The 17,010-nt window shown below is 40.2% G+C and overlaps 1 protein-coding gene across 7 annotated transcripts in view; it reads left to right on the top strand.

The window, feature by feature from the left end:
- Window positions 1–17,010, top strand: part of LOC128507375 (ral guanine nucleotide dissociation stimulator) — a 43,953-nt gene that overhangs the window by 5,551 nt on the left and 21,392 nt on the right. For 2 of the 7 annotated variants that reach the window (XM_053478213.1, XM_053478211.1), the window contains exon 1: window positions 11,716–12,030. The exons of 4 other annotated variants lie outside the window; for them this stretch is intronic. In XM_053478213.1, the coding sequence (XP_053334188.1) occupies window positions 11,902–12,030 (129 nt within the window). In that variant the 5' untranslated portion in view covers window positions 11,716–11,901. Of the gene's footprint in view, window positions 1–2,910; window positions 3,211–11,715; window positions 12,031–17,010 lie in introns of those variants that run through there. One more of the 7 variants, XM_053478212.1, reaches the window with a different exon arrangement.

Genomic DNA, 17,010 nt, shown 5'->3' with positions numbered 1-17,010 from the left:
TGATTCCATCGTTCAGAATAAAATAAGGATTTTGAAATTGTGTGTGAAAAAGAAAAAGGGTATTGATTCACTAACTACTGAGAACTCTGTGTGTGTGTGTGTGTTTTGGGTGTGTGTGTGTTTGGGTTTCCCTTCCTCTGCAAAAAAAACAAGATTAGCTTTTATGGCCTGTCCGTATACAGTATGTCGAATGTGTGTATAAGCCTCATACAAACTAATCAGATGTAACTCATAGCCTTGAACTTTGATCTGTGTGTGTGTGTGTGTGTGTGTCGTGTAGTACAGCAACCATATACAAACGTGCCGATTTCCTTTCACAGTGATGACGTTACTTCTATTTATCTGTCACCATTTCACACACTCACACACACACACACACACACACACACACACACACACACACACACACACACACTTTCAGTTATAGGTAAATCAGTACTTATTTTCTTTAAAGGATATCCCATAATATTAAAGCCAAGCTGTTTCCATGGTTATGTTTAACAAGCAAACTGACAGGTGGGTCTCGGCAGGTGAAAGTGCACTTCCTGTTTTGGCAGGAAGCCGTGTGTTCTGGGACAGTTAGCATTAGCATCTACGATTTGCGTCATCTGAGGGAAAGGATTTCCGTTTTTTTCCCCTCGGTCACCATGACCTTCAACCGTCCTTCACTCTTCCTCACTTCCTCATTAAACCTGATTTTCAGAATCTTGCTATGAATATCTCTCACTTAGCAATAATCTGTCACTTAGCATTCAGCATTTATCTCTGGCCTTGTTTTGTAACTCTGAGGCGTGCAGGGAGTTCCACTAAGGCGGCTGAGATCGCTGCGGCACGTCGATCTGATCGTCACACCAACTAACGTCATTTCCTCTCTCACTGCATCCATAAATCTCCTCTTTGGTCTTCCTCTAGACCTCCTGCCTGGCAGTTCCAACCTCAGCATCCTTCTACTGATATATTCACCATCTCTCCTCTGAACATGTCTAAACCACCTCAATCTGGCCTCTCTGACTTTATCTCCAAAACATCTAACATGGGTTGTCCCTCTGATAAACTCATTCTTGATCCTTGACCTTTTTTACCTCTGCTCCTTGTATCCTCACCGTTCCTCTTTGGTTCCTCTCATTCACACACATGTATTTTGTCTTGCTGCGGCTAACCTTCATTCCTCTGCTTTCCAGAGCATACCTCCACCTCTCCAAATTTTCCTCCACCTGTTCCCTGCTCTCGCTACAGAGCACAATGTCATCTGCAAACATCATAGTCCATGGAGACTCCTGTCTAACCTCATCTGTCATCCTGTCCATCACCAGAGCAAACAAGAAGGGGCTTAGAGCCGATCCTTGATGCAGACCCACCTCCACCTTAAACTCTTCTGTCTTCTGCTGTACCAGAGGGGTGAAATACATAAGTGTACCTGAGTACGGAGAATAAAAAGTAACTCCGGCCAGTAGGGGGGATTGGGGTCAGGGGGGAGCATTTGGGAAGTGCAGGGGAGCAATCATTCCTGGACACGGTACAAATCAATCATACCGAATGTGAAAATAAAGTCATACGTCCACAGGGCTCACTCTGAGCTTCCACTTTTCTCGTTGATATCCGTCTTTAAAGATAACGAGACATATTTCAAAGCCAGGTACGTTGGGTTACAGGTGGCAGTATTTTATCATTAGTCATTCTGTATATCGTCATCATCATCACGTGACAGAATATGTGTAATTGGTGAGATTATCTCAAAAGTTTTTGTGCGTAGAAAAGCTCTAAATGCCAAAGGGCTACTTGCTAAAGAGTTAAATGCCACTGGGTTAATGCTAGAGTCTTGAAATGTAAGCTGGTGTCTGACCTCTATTTCTGTCCTGTGTTTACATCAGGCTTTGGAGCAACTGGACCCACACACACACACACACTCACACACACACACCCGCACACACACACACACACACACACACACACACACACACACACACACACACACACACACACTTAGACCCCACAACATCAACCCATAAAATGGGACAAAAAAGCTATGTCTATATTACAAGGGGCGTTCAAGTCAAAGCGGGACTTTCCATTGTGCAGAATACCAAAACACTCTGATGTTCTGAGAGTAAACACTCCCTTTATTTCTCTATATAATCTTATGTTACACAAATGCACTTGTCCCAGTGGTTCACTAGTGCTTGGACACCATAAAGGTAGAAAGTTTTCTCAGTACGCCGGAGACATGATCGGGCTGTCTGCTTTACGTCTAAAAACACTGGCCTCCCAGGAGCTCCTTGTGGAAATGTCTTGGAGCGAGGTCAGGACTGTACGGGGGGGACGTGGCAATAACTCCCAGCCTGGTTCCTGTAATGTCCAAGTGGTGTTAGTGAATTAGTGTGTGTATAGTTCACACTCGGACAGATGCATCTCTTCCGTAAGTGGGATCAGGCGCTCCACTCGCTGAATGTTCACGGAAACAACTGCAGCGGGCTCCGAGCCCTCCGAGGTCAGCTTTAGAACGTTTGCACCATTCAGATGTTTTACTGCGGCTAAGAGTTTCATGAGGTCTTCTGAAAATGTCACTTTTATGCCTTTTCAGTCCCAGTTTGACTTGAACACACATTGCGTTTATGTGCAGTATATTGATTTATAAAATATATTTATTAACTATTTCCGTTAATTCTCTTGGTGTGCTAATATGCACAATGTGTGTGTGTGTGTGTGTGTGTGTGTGTGTCATGAGCGCCTGATTCTTTCAACACCTCCGCATTCCTTGAAACCATGTATTCATAGAGGGTGTTTTTCTGTGTGTGTGTGTGTGTGTGTGTGTGTGTGTGTGTGTGTGTGTGTGTGCATTATGGTGCATTAGGCAAGCTCCAGCTTGCCACCTGTTACAATAACAGCAAGGTAAGAGAGAGAGAGAGAGAGAGAGAGAGAGAACTAACGCCTCATCGACTCATCTGTTTTCTGTTTTGGAGTAACGTTACACTTTAGAAGGTAAGACGCGAGTGTGAGAAAGAAGGAGACGGAAAGAGAGAAAGGAGGACAGAGAAAGAAGAGAAGAGCGATAGCCAGAAGGAGGATAAATCACAGCAGACGTGAGACGTGAGGGATGAGGGACTGAGCGGAGGAATGGAGATGAAGCCGGTGTTCAGCCTTCAGAAAGCCCTCGCTCAGCCGGTCAAAATGTTCATGCTGGACGTCCATCTGTCCATCCTGGATGATCTGGTAGGCGAGACGCTTGTCTTATGCTACGCTACGCTGTTCGCTCAAATCCACACACACCTATCTACAGTACGTGTCAAAACATGACATGAGAATGTTTTTATGTTTACTGATTGATCAACAGGGCAGAGTTTAAGCCCATCAGTCAGGGTTGTAAACTCACCTGCTCAAGCGCTGAAATGTTAACACCTGACCTACGATATAACTCAGAAGTTTAGGCACACCCAATTGCGAATATCTTGTACGTTTTTAAATATATATTTACAGCGCTGTCACACAGGCAATGTTTAACTCGTTTGATCAGAACCATGGTGTGTTTGTTCTCCTCTGTTGTGCGGTTCTTGAATCATGGGAGAAAAACACACTCGGGATCAATTTGATTCGCCAACAAGCGTTTGCGACCCCCTCCCGTCCCCCCGACGGGCCGGCGTCCCATTATTATTTTTCTTCACTTGGATCAGCCTCCGATACAGTAGGTGGCAGTATGCACCCAGCTGGTCCGTTCGCTGTCATCAAACATAAAGTTAAGAAGAGAATTTTAGAATATTGGAAAAATGTCAAGAGCGATGCTCTCGCCTGCCGTCTTACTGTACGAGCCCTCGCTGTGTGGGTCAGAGGGTGAGATTGGCGCATGCTAAACACACACACACACACACACACACACAGACAGATTTCAGAGGAGACCGACACCACTGATGATGTTGCGTCCACTTCTGTTTTTAGGTACAATTGGCTTCTGTATCTGATTCCATCTGAACCCGTATTGTTCTCGAGATCTCCTTTTCCAGCCAACAAGGGCACAGGTCCCAAGCGTGGAATGATTGTGTTCTCACTGATCAACACGAACTAGGCCGAGTGTTCTCAGAAATGATCCTGTGGCCCTAATGTGAAAACACCCTTAATCTCTGGAAAATGTGGCTTCCTGGTTGAGAAGGCTGACTCGAGACATGCCATGAACGGATATCGGAGAATAAGGAGAATCCATGCCAATGGCTGGAGGTGGATTTGACGCAAATAGATGGAGACAGAAAAGTACCGCAGGACGCATGATGGATCGCTGATGTGTTCTGTTTTGCCAAATTGAAGGTGATGAGAGTGCTTTCTAAAAAAAAAAAAAAAAAAAAAAAAAACATATACCAGCTATCAGGAAGGAAGTGGAGCTGGAGCTGCCAGAGTCAGTCGGTCTTTCCGTTTGTTTTAACTGGTGTTTTCCCGCCTTTTGAGCAAACCAGAAATAGACCTGAAATAAAATGATCTTATTTTAAAATTTATTAATGAATAATTATTAATAACCATGTGTTTTTAAATGATGTCTTTATGGCTCACCATAAGATATCAGTGAGTTTGATTGTCCTGCTGATGAATAGAGACAATATGAGATAATCCATTGATGAAATGGTGCAGTGGATCGGTGTGAGATATTACATGAATATGAGATGATAATATGATGGATGGTTCCAAACATCTGCTAAATGAACACGAGATAACAAATTGAATCTGATATATAAGTGAGTGAGATGACTCATGAGACATGTGAGATAAATATGAGATAATGCTGTTACAATATCATTGTTAGCCAATACATTTATTATATACTCAGTTCAAGAGAGTATATTTATGTGTAACAGATAATTAAAGAGACTGTCAGTTTGAGGATATACAAGTTTGAGGTAAAATATGAGTTTTTACCTATACAGTATATAAGAATATACAATATGAGATAACATTTTAAGACAGGAGCGTGGGATAATAGCTAAAAATAAGATTAAAGTATGAGATAATATACTGAAATAAGATAGTAGCATGAGATAATGTGATCAAATGTTTTTTAAAGAGATAAAAGTATGAGATAATATTATGATTCGATTTAATATGATGTGAAATCTGAAATATCTACAAATAATCCACAGCAGACGCTATGAGATGATATAAACGAAATGGTGTCTGTGAAACAGTATATAAATATGAGATAGTATATCGATGAGTTTGATAATGAATGGATAAAGATGTAAATATTTACAGTATTGGGTGAGATGAACATGAGATAACATCTTAGTTAAAGATCAAAGGAATATGAGACAACAGTATGAGATAATATATGAATAGGAATTATGATATCAGTGAGTTTAATTGTCCTGCTGATGGATAAAGACAGAAGTATGAGATATACGACATGAGATAATTTTAAAATAAGACTAACGTATGAGATAATATGATAAAATATGATAACAGTTTGAGATAATATGATGTGAAATCTAAAATATTTAACCACAGCAGACTCTACACGACAACATAAAAGAGTGTAATGAGTTTGATGATGGGTGGATCAGCTTGTGTTATGCTGTACTGGAGAAAACACTTAAAATCGTTACCTCTGGAGGACGTAAATAAAGCAAAAACAAATACAAACAAATTTACATAAAATGCATCAATGTAACTAAACATCCAGCATTCGTTTTAACCCGTGAACTCTCAGAGAGGGAGAGAGAGAGATTTGTTTCCTGAGTTAGTGGACATTTCTGTTAATCAGACCATCTCTGCAGGGGATCGGATTCCTCTGTCTTTGTTTCTCGGCTTCTCTTTCAGCAGGTTTTTGAAGAAGAGATCAGGCCTGTTGTGTTTTTAAAGATAAAAAAGCCCCCCTGCTGCGTGATATCTGTCAGTTCCGGGTCATATCTCCAAAAGCCCACAGTGAAGTGATCTCGGCGTGAATGATTCGTTATCTCGGCTCAGCGTCCACTGTCGCACTAATTATAACATAAACACTCGTCCTGAGCTCACACTCTCTCAGCTCACTGCTGGGATTTTGCTGAGAATTATCTCCGATCTCTTTGGGAATCTCTCGGCAAGCTAAGGATGTGATGTTAATTATGATAGCGCTTGATGTATTTTGATCATATGAAGAAGAAAAAAACCCAGAACGAAACCGTTTGCATTTGTTTGTGCTGATTTTTATCGTAAAATGAGATATGATATTTAGTTGCTAGTGTAAATAAGGGTGATGTCATAGAATGTGATACAGTATGTCATAAATCACATTCTGATATTACGTCCATATTTTTCAGTTCATGTTTTTATTTGGTCCAACATGGTTTGCACAAATCTTTTACAAAGTATTCTACATTCTTGAATCTTTTCCGCTATTTTTTTTTTCGATGAGTGATTTTTGTTGACCCGCGGGAGTTCCCCGCCGTGCCTGGCTCTGACACCACGCTGATGTAAAGACGGATTAAAGGGAGGGATTTTCCTCGGAAGCGGCACCTGAATGCCTGTTCCCCAACTCTCTCTAAATACCTCGAGGCTTCTGGGAACTGAGCCGCGAGGGGGAAGGATAATGTGATACTGTAACTGTAAATAATCCTCAAAGAATGGTGGCGTGTGACTCACAGTGTTGATTACTTTTTTTTTTACTTTAGTACTTTTCCAGCACATTCCTGAGTGTTTTAATTCTCTTATCCCACAGCTTTTTTTATACGATGACTGTTACAAAGCACCGACACTGGAGACTCCTTTCATAAAAAAGGTTATGTAAAAGACCTCTACGGCCGATTTAGAATCGATGTACACTAATGTAAACTGCTGGTTAGCACTGTCGACCTCCAGAGTCAGGGTTCAATTTCCTCCTCGGGGCCTGTGTGCTGGAGTTTGCATGTTCTCCCCATGCCTGCAGGGTTTCCTCCAAGAGGAAGATTACCAGATTAGGCTAATTGGTGTTCCTAAATTACTCGTAGTGTGTGTGTGTGTGTGTGTGTGTGTGAGTATGAATGTTGACCGGGGGTCCTACCACAGTCGTTAAATGGAAATAAATACAATAATAATAACTATTGGCCTCCACGGTTCCTAGTTGGACTATAGAGGTTTCTAGATGGATGAATGGATTATTATTAGTATTTGATCTTCGAAATGTTAAACTGAAATTGCAGGTTTACTTTAAAACATACCACAACTTTTGCAGAAAAACACAAATCGCTTTTAAAATACTTTTTTCCCACCTTTGTAGCTTCATCTTATTCTTTCAGAGTTTTTGAGCAGTTGGTGCATTACTGCCACCTACTGGTCTGGAGCATGGAGGAAAAGCTTGGTAGGAGATGTTACGCATCATTACAGTGTTTATTAAATATTTATAGTTGTTCTTGAAATTTCAAAACCTGTAATAAATATAGCTGCCTAAGACAAATCAGTTAAGAAATAACATTAGTGCTTCTTAATCGAATCAAATTAAAAATCACACTCGCAGTTACCCGATCGAATCGAAAGCGCTCTTACGATTCACAGCTCTAAACGCCTCCAATACAGAAACCATATCCATTATTATTCACGTTTTTTTTGCACACTTCACACACCGAACATGCCGAAGAAAGGAACGTTATGAGATATCTCCCTTATGTTTTTTTTCTGAAGCTGAGTAATGCTGCTTCTATTTACAGTAAAGCAGGACAGTGACTCACTTAATGATATCACTCCTCATTTGATTAGCATGGACGCTAAGCAATGCCAGCGACGCTAGCCGTCGGCAGGATGAAAGCAAACCAGTTAATTAGATCTGCCCCATTTCTAGACTATGTGTGTGTGTGTGTGTGTGTATGTGTGTGTTTGTGTGTGTGTGGGAGAAAACTTCTCACTGCTTATCCTTGAGAAGAGGAGGAATGCAGACACGAAGCGAGACAATGAGACGGCATCACAATACAGGATTCCTTTAGCACCGATTAGTGAATGCTGTGTGTATGAAGGTGTGTGTGGGTGTGTGTTTGTGACTTGAAAATCCAGCATTGAGATCAGAATGAGCTGTCCCATCAAATCACGTCCCATCGAATCACGTCCCATCATGCACTGCTGAACAGAAGAGGCAGAGGTTGTGGAAGAAAGCGAGACACAACACAACAACAACATGACACCTAACATACAATCCGTCCTTTAGGATGACTCGCCTGACCGCAGGGTTCTAGATCGAAGAACAGCCAGGGATGTCCTGGAGGTGACTCAGCAGAGGCTGGGTTCTAAACATGAGTCAGGCTGATGTGAGTCAGCAAATACGATATGATGACGCGGCGGGTTTATCTCTCCCTCCTCGCCTGATAACGTCTCTCTGATCATTCATCGCTGCGTCTTTTCAGATAATGAAAGAGTAGAAAGTTCTGAGCCGGTTCTGAGTGAAGGAGTCTAGAACCCCTTGATTAAGTTTATGTAGAACCTTCTGAAACATGCATTAAAGAACCTGCTGTGCTTTTAGACACCGAGCCAAATGCATGCAGGAACGCATTAAAACCAGAGGCCACGCCCATTTACACAGTTCTTTTTTATTATTTTCAGACCTGACTACACACACTACACACACGCGCACGCACGGATGCATGCATGCACATTAATGACTACGTTCTCCTACAGTTACACACACACATAATCTCTTAAACATGTACACACACATTTGTAAACACATGTTCACACAGACTTTTACATGAATGCACACACACGAGTGCATTTTTTAGTGTAACATAACCAACACGTTTCCTGCATGTTGCTATTCATAACATGCATATTTGAGAGTCGCTTTTGTAATTAGTAAGAGTATCATGCACACACACACACACACACTGTCTTTCCCGCTAGCTGTGTGTCCCTCCCCCTGCTGCATTCCTCAGCTCTATGATTGTGTTTTCAGTCGTGGCTCTTACCGGCAGTGGCTCGGCCCACACATAACACACAACAGATGTGCAAAGTAGAGCAGCCAAAACTTCTAGAGTGTGTGTGTGTGTGTGTGTGAGAGAGAGAGAGAGAGAGGGAGCACTTTATTTTACACTGCTCGAACAGTACAGAGCCAACTACAAAGCTGTTTTGTTCATTTTGTAAAGCTTTGTGTTTGCGTTCTCCGTCACCTCACGCTGAACTCGGCGCTCTCCAGAACTGAGAGCCATCAGAGACTTCTAGCTTCAAAAACAATAAAAGATGAGTCAGCGTACTGTATCCTGTTCACAGACGCTCTAGATTTTCACCGAAGCAAATGGACTTCTATATGCAAAACAAACAAACAAACAAAAAATTTAGTGTGTGAGTGATCTTACACGCAGGACACAGTGAGAACCACATGCATTATCATGCACACATCTAAATAAAAAGCCAAAAGCCTCGAGGAGAACTCCTGACTCCAGAGCTCGTAATGTACCTTAAACCTCCTGCATGAGGAGCGTCGGTTATCTGTTACGCACAATATTCAGCTAAATGTTGGGATTTCTGTTATCTAGAACTTTCTGGTCAATAGACTAAGAGCACTGTGTGTGTGTGTGTGTGTGTGTGTGTGTGTGTGTGGGTGTGTGAAGAACTTGAGGTAAAAATCACACAGACCTGCTGAAGGACACATTGGGACTTCCTGTCATTTCTAAACATGAACAGAACTTCACCGTGTATCTGAACGCGGGGACATAATGTAGGTGGCCATCTTGGATAACCCGAATCACTTGTTTACTCAGCGTGCAGTTTGGTATCAATCCAGACTTTAGGCTCCGCCCCTTAAATGTTAAAATGTGGAAATGTCAGAAAGCTGTGAGTAATAATAATAATAATAATAACAATAACAATAATAATAATAATAATACAGTCCCCTTTTCAACTCAGTTACATGAATTATATTTCTTTGTTTAAAAATATTAGTTATTATTGCTAACAATTCCACTTGATGCAAGTGTCTGCAAATTAGGGCATGTTTTTTTTCGATCTAGCTTGAGGTAAGATCTCAAGCTAGATGGTGCGGTGCGGTGCCACCTCAAGCTGGTGAGGGCCAGGGGTAGCTCAGTGGTTGAGGCATTGGACTACGCATCGGAAGATCCCAGGTTCAAACCTCACAACCACCAAGTTGCCACTGTTGGGCCCTTGAGCAAGGCCCTTTACCCTCAACTGCTCAGATGTATAATAAGATAAAAATGTAAGTCGCTCTGGATAAGAGCGTCTGCCAAATGCCTAAATGTAAATGTAGGTAAAAATCCATTACGTAATTGCTATCGTAGCCTCTTAGCTCTAATGCAAAATTAAACAAGTACATTAACCAGATAATTTATTTTTGTTTTGTTGCCGCACTATTCCTGCATGGACATTTTTAAAGTGCATACTAAAGAAACCACTTCATCCAGATCAATGATTTAATTATATACATTGTACACTACATAAGTGTTTTTTTTGTCAGCTCTTCGCAGTCCATCTGTGAGAATGAGAATGTGCTAAAATATGAATGAAAATTAATCTGTGAATCATTTGATGCTTATGAATCGGTTCACCTATTAAATGAGTCCTTAATTAATTAATCATCATTACAGTAGTTAAAATCTAAACCGTTGCATTGTTCAAGACACAAAACAAGTCAAGAAAAGATCAAGGGAATGAAGCATTGGATGTTTTTCAGGGAAGGACTTTAAAAATCAGCTTTAATAGGGTCATGAATGACGTATTCACGATAGAGACGTACTGCTGTATTAAAACCGACTGCATTCAACAACAAAGTCGTTTCACCATTAAACAACAAAAAAGAAGAAGTAGACTGAGATTAACATAATTATTTTTATTATTCAGAATGGCTTTTTATTGCTTTTAAATACAGATAAAAATCTGTAAAAACAACTGCAAGATGAAATGAAGATAGAAATAAATGAAAATGTGAAAGGTGAATCACATGCTTTAGTTGTTGGCTTTGCTTCATTTATACTTCAATCTAACACTTAAATGAAGTGTATACTTGATAAATGAACAGTGCAAAATAACAGGATGTAAATATATGTAAATGAAATCTAGACAGGGAACTGTACATAAACACAAATATTAATATTATATACAAACTTAAAAACATATTTGTCTTATTTAATGATAATAATAATAATAAAAATAAAAATATGTAAATATACTGTTAGATTTTATGGTACTTTTCAACAGAAAAATTATACATTTCTATTTTCTTTGGAAAGAAAAAGCTTCCCAACACTGATAGATAACTATCTATAGATAACAATAAAGCACCAAGTGCACCAAACCCTTTCAGCTTTTATAAGGATGTAAGAAAAGTAGACAGTCTTAAAGATGACACTATATATTTGTTTTATTTTTGTAATAAATCTGATTAAACGGGCTGTGAGGAGCCGAGTCCCGTCAGGCTCTGAGCTGTTAGCCAGTTAGCTTGGAGCTGCTTTTGTTCTCGAAGTCTCTCACGCGCGCTAAACTCGCAGTGCTGACCAATCACAGCGCAGTAAAGCTCGGTCACGAGCGCGGCACTGCGTAATCACGGTGCATCGAGCGTCTCGCGCGCTGGACGCGGATCAATCGAGCCCTGTCGCGAGCGCGCTGAGCGCACCATCAATAACACCGAGGGAGGAGACGTTCACGTGCAGTGCAAACTGACCAATCGCAGTGTGTGAGATAAGGCGAGGGGGTGTGGCTATCGACCTCGGAGGGGGTGGGCTGTGGGGGGGAGGGGGCGGGGCCTAGGAGAGGATTTTCTCTCTGTACACCAGCGCGAGCGGAGACCGGAGCGCGAGCCCCGTGAGAAGCAGCGCGTGACCGCTCCCGTCGTTATCTCCGCTCTCGGTGTGTGAGACAGATACACGCGGAGTGTGTGTGAGTGTGTGTGGACCCCGATGCTCGGCGTGACGGGAGCTCCGGTTCGCCCGCTTCTTCTTCTTCTCGTTCTCCGTCTTTTTCCTCCACCCCGATGACGTCATGTTCGATGCCAGCGCGTGGAGGGTCCGCAGCATCTGGGACGGTGTGAAGCTCGAGGTGGTGGAACATGAGGGTCCAGTGGTGCTGCACAGCTTCACACATCTGGACCCCGAGCTCTCCCTGCTCGAGGTATTAATATTAATAGCAACAACAACAACAATAATAATAATAATGAAGCGCTTGAAATGCATAAAAAAATATATTAAATAAAATTCTAACATCACACTAGGGATAATAGTAATTATAATAATAGTAGTGCAATATTTTTTTATTTGTTTAAATATTTATATGTTTGTTTATATATAAAATTTCATTTATTTTTGTTTATTTATATATAATTTATAAAATATAGTTTTCTACATAATATACAGTATTTGTTTTATAATAACTTATAAAATTATTTTGGTAATAAATAAATTAAGATTTGTTTCTGTTAGTTTATGATTATAATAATACATAATGACATAATTATTTAAGTAATTAATAAAATGATATATTTCAATAAATATTTCATTTATTATTTATATAATTGAAATATTTTTATAATTGAAATATTTTAAATATTTTTATATAAATGTGTTTTATTCATGTTTTGTATTTTTTATTAATTGATATTATTTATAAAATTTGTTAATATGTAAAAAAAATTTTTTTTATAATAATTTGTTTAATTGTTAAATTAATTGAAAAATAACTTTTTTATTTTTGTAATTATCTTAATGGTGTGTAAACCTATAATAATAACAATAATAATAATAATAATATTAAATTAGAGGAAAATAGTCATCAGATGCTAAAAAATAAAATGAAATCAATATTTTTAATGTATCATTAATAATTTATTGACTAATTTATCAAAATGTAATAACATGTCTAGTCATACACTAATTATAGCTTAGTATCGTTGAATCGCTTATAAACAGTAATTATGTGTAAATAAATCCCTTGCTTTTACGCTGATCATTTGACATGAATAATGTTACAGTATATTAATAATATGTACATAAGACATCAACATCCTGTTCCGAAGAATCTGGCATTATTATTATTGTTGTTGTTTTTTGTTATTATTCATATATTAATCTGATTACACTATGTGATATTTGGATTATATTGCCACACACACAGTTTTAATATTTACTTATTTGTGTGTGTGTGCGTATTGGTGTCGTATGATGCCTATACCAGCTCATGTCTATTTTAAAGTAATGTCTGGATGCAGTGTTTATATTTAGGGAGTATCGATATGCATTGGGGCGTGTGTGTGAGTGTGTGTGTGTGTGTGTGTGTGTGTGTGTGTGCGTTGAATGGAGACGGGATGAGTAATCAGACCTTGCTCAGTCTAAGTGCTTCCTGAGTGACTCTCGAGAGACTGCGCACACACACACACATCACACACACACCACTGCTCGTTCAGTAGGACCTGACTCCCTGATTCTGTGTGTGTGTAATTTTTCCTCTTCAACATGCACAGGAAGATTACAGCTTTCTCTAGTTCTTTCTTTAGGACACGTTGTCTCGCTCTCTCTCTGTGTCTCGCTCTGTCTGTCTCTCCATCTCTCTTTCTCTCTCTCTTTCATTCTTTTGTGACTGTGACACAGAGGGCTGCGGTCGTTTTTGGGTCATGCTGAGGGTGTGTGTGCACCGAGATGGATTTAATGATATTAACACACACACACGCACATCATTTGTGTATTTATGTAACCATTAAACAGCATGTTTACCAGACTATTGCTATATATTTCCAGATTTTGAAACTTCCTAGATGCTTCCTAGAATGTATAAAGGTATAAACTCCGCCCCCATTGTGGGCGTGTCTCGCTCTATAGTTGCAGCTTGTTAGTCGTAAACATGGCTCGTGTTTTGCAGCCTGTTTGCGTTTGTTGTAAGAGAGATAGCAGTGCGGAAGCGAGCTCGTATCTGAATATGAGACCCTACTCCTCCTCCTCCTCCTCCTCCTCCTCCTCCTCGCATCATCCTGTTCTTCACCTCCGCAGCGTCCTCTGGTTTCTGATCTCCTCAGCCCTTATCTCTTTATTAATCCTCTAATGTATATCGTGTAGCTCACCGGAAGTCCTGGGATGTAACCTCCGTCTGGTCAGACACCACGCCTGACGGCTGATTCTCAGGAGTGGCGTCCACTCATTCGAGCTGTTTGTTAGTCCTGTAAATGATTTGAGTCAGTTGAATCTGTTTGGCTAAATGATTCATCATATTTTTTATATGTGTGTCTTTGGAAGAAATATTTTCATTCCGAGTCAGAATTAAAACACTTCCCCGACTCAAAAGAGTGAATCGTTTGGGTCACGATTGATACGATTCACTAACTCAAACACGAAACCAGAGCGAAATGAATCTCAAAGGAAAATTTGCAGAAGAAATCATAAAAGATTCCCTGAATCATCTGATTGAGGATTTAACTTTCTGAAGGAGTCGCTGACTCAGTGAATGTGAGAGGAGTGAGTCTGAGTTGATTTTGAACATGTGATCAAAACAACTAATTAATTCAATCATTCACTGAACCAGAGAGGGACTGAATCAAACACTGATTCACTGAAGAAAAGAGAGAGAGAGAGAATTGAATCTCTTGAATCCTGACTCGTGTTCGATTGAATTGATTTACTCAGAAATGATTCACTGAGTCTTTATCTCTGGTTTTACCTCTGACCTCTGACTCAGCAGATTTCTTGTTTTGTGCTTTTAGTCAAAAGATTCACGACTCAAACACTCATATAACTAATGAGGGAGGAAGGAAGTTAGGTCAGAATTAATATGATTCACTGACTTAAACATTACTGCAGTGTGAAACCGAGTCACTGACTCTGAGAATGAATCAGAGAGGAAAGAATCTCGCGAGGCAGATATCTTGGTCCTGACTGAAAGATTCATCTGATTCATTTGATTCATTGTATCAAGTGAGGTTTAACACATGATTTTGGACTCATGATCAAAAGAACTAATCGATTCATCTCATTCACCGAATCAGATCAGGAGTGAATCCCAGTGACTCAGACACTGATTCGCTGAACGAGAGAGCGAGAGGGTTGAATCTTGACTCTATCTTGCTTGAATTGATTCACTTTGACCAGAAAATAACAAATCTCATGACGGAAATGATTCACTGAATCCAACATTGAAACACACCACCTCTGACTACTGACTCAACTTTGAATCGATTCAAATACTCGTGTAAAGTATGAGGGAGGAATGAAAATGATTCACTGACTCAAACATTGCAGCAGTGTGAATTCTGGTCTTCACTCATATGACTCTCTGACTTCAAGACTGAATCAGAAAAGAATGAATTTAAGTTGTGACGTAAAATATCAAATGCTGATTCACTAAACACGAGAGAACTGAATCTCTGCCTTGACTCGCTCTTCTTCAACTGATTCGATTCTATTTGAAAAGAACAAATCTCAGTCATGCCTTAAATGAGTCACTGATTGATTGAATCGTATTTGGAAATATTAGGCAACGCCACATGCATGAGATAAACTAGCTAAATATTAGTAATGAAGAAATGGTGGTTGTCATGGTAACAGGACGAGGATAATGACAGTGACCTCATTGTGTTCATATCGCCTGATTGCATTATTAGTCAGGAGAAAATACTGTATGTGTAGAGATATGTTATTCGATCATAATAAAATATTTTACTGTTTAGTGCTATTTATTTCTGCCAAGTCGTCCCTCTCTCTCTCTCTGTCTCTCTCTCTCTCTCTCTGTCTCTCTCTCTTTTCAGTAATAGCAGCGGCGCTTTAGAAAACGATCCCCTCTCTTCTCGGAAATATCTCTAGATGAAATCATGCGGCTCGTCTCTCACACAGAAAGAGAAAGACGACTGCGGGGGGATTAATAAAGGCCAGGCGAGTTGCCAGATCTCACAAAAAACTCCCCGGGTTACTCATTTATGTCATTTATCAGTGGACCTGAGCCATCCCCGAAATATTTGGGAGAATGTGTGTGTGTGTGTGGGTGTATGTGAGAGAGTGAGTGTGTGGGTGTGTGTGAGTGGGCAAAAGAGAGAGATACCTCACTGTTTTTTTATAGTTATACAGAACGGACACGATTGTTGCGAGTTTATATTCATCCTCTTGCTTTAATACGTTATTGTTTCCATGGCAACATTTGTTAACAGGGACGTGTACACGTTCACGTTAACAGATCTGCATGGGGAAATGTGTTCCTGTCACATCAGGAGGAGGAAGGAGTCTCCAGTGTCAGCGTTTCGAACTCTGAAACACTAGAGGGCGCTGTTAGAGGAAAACAATCACCTTCAGGGTCGGAGCAGAAGCGCTGTTTTCCTAATCCTCCTATTTATAATCCTGTTAGACTAATCTCACACACACAGCAGCCACTTCTACCACACACACTCACACACACACATACACACACACATGGTAGCTCTTATTCACACACTTGATTCACACTTTTTGCTAGCATTTTGGTATAAATTATTCAGAAGTAAGTACACCCTTCATTACTATGATGTCATTCCCCTGTCTGACCCCTCTAACTGATGTGACCTTCGACCCTTACGGGGCATCATCTTGCATCACCATTTGTCCAGACTGTGATTTATCGATCGTCGCGACATTAGCGAAGCCTATCTTTTGAGCTGGGTCTATTACCCGTAATGCACCGCGAGCACATTTGTCCCGTTGTCATGGCGACCTGAGGAACACATTTTAAACACAAACACTCTTTAATCAAGCTATCTGAAAACAGGTAGCATCACAAAACAATCGGTTGTTGCTAAACCTAGATAAAGCGCTAACCAGGTAAAATAATGACTAGCGTTAGAAATAAACTAACTTGTTAGAGTGTTGACTTATAATAGGAAGAACTGTAACTGCTGTGCTAATGTGCTAAATTGTAATTAGCGAGTTAGCTTAGCGGTAAAGAGTCTCAGTGTAATCTGCAGCTTTCTCGTTAGCTTATTAGCTTATAAAGCTAGCAACCTGTGTTCTAGCTAGTTATTGAAAGCTCTGCTGTTAGTAATGCGTTTTTATGTACACCAGATGGTGTGTGTGTGTGTGTGTGTGTGTGTGTTTTAGTGCTGAGTCATTCCCACTCAGCCCTCTCTGTTTTTTTTTCTTCTCGGGT

This window comes from Clarias gariepinus, chromosome 19, assembly GCF_024256425.1.
Source record: "Clarias gariepinus isolate MV-2021 ecotype Netherlands chromosome 19, CGAR_prim_01v2, whole genome shotgun sequence".
NCBI lineage: Eukaryota > Metazoa > Chordata > Actinopteri > Siluriformes > Clariidae > Clarias > Clarias gariepinus.
The sequence above is the reverse complement of the archived record's forward strand: the minus strand, read 5'-3'. Positions and strand labels throughout refer to the sequence as shown.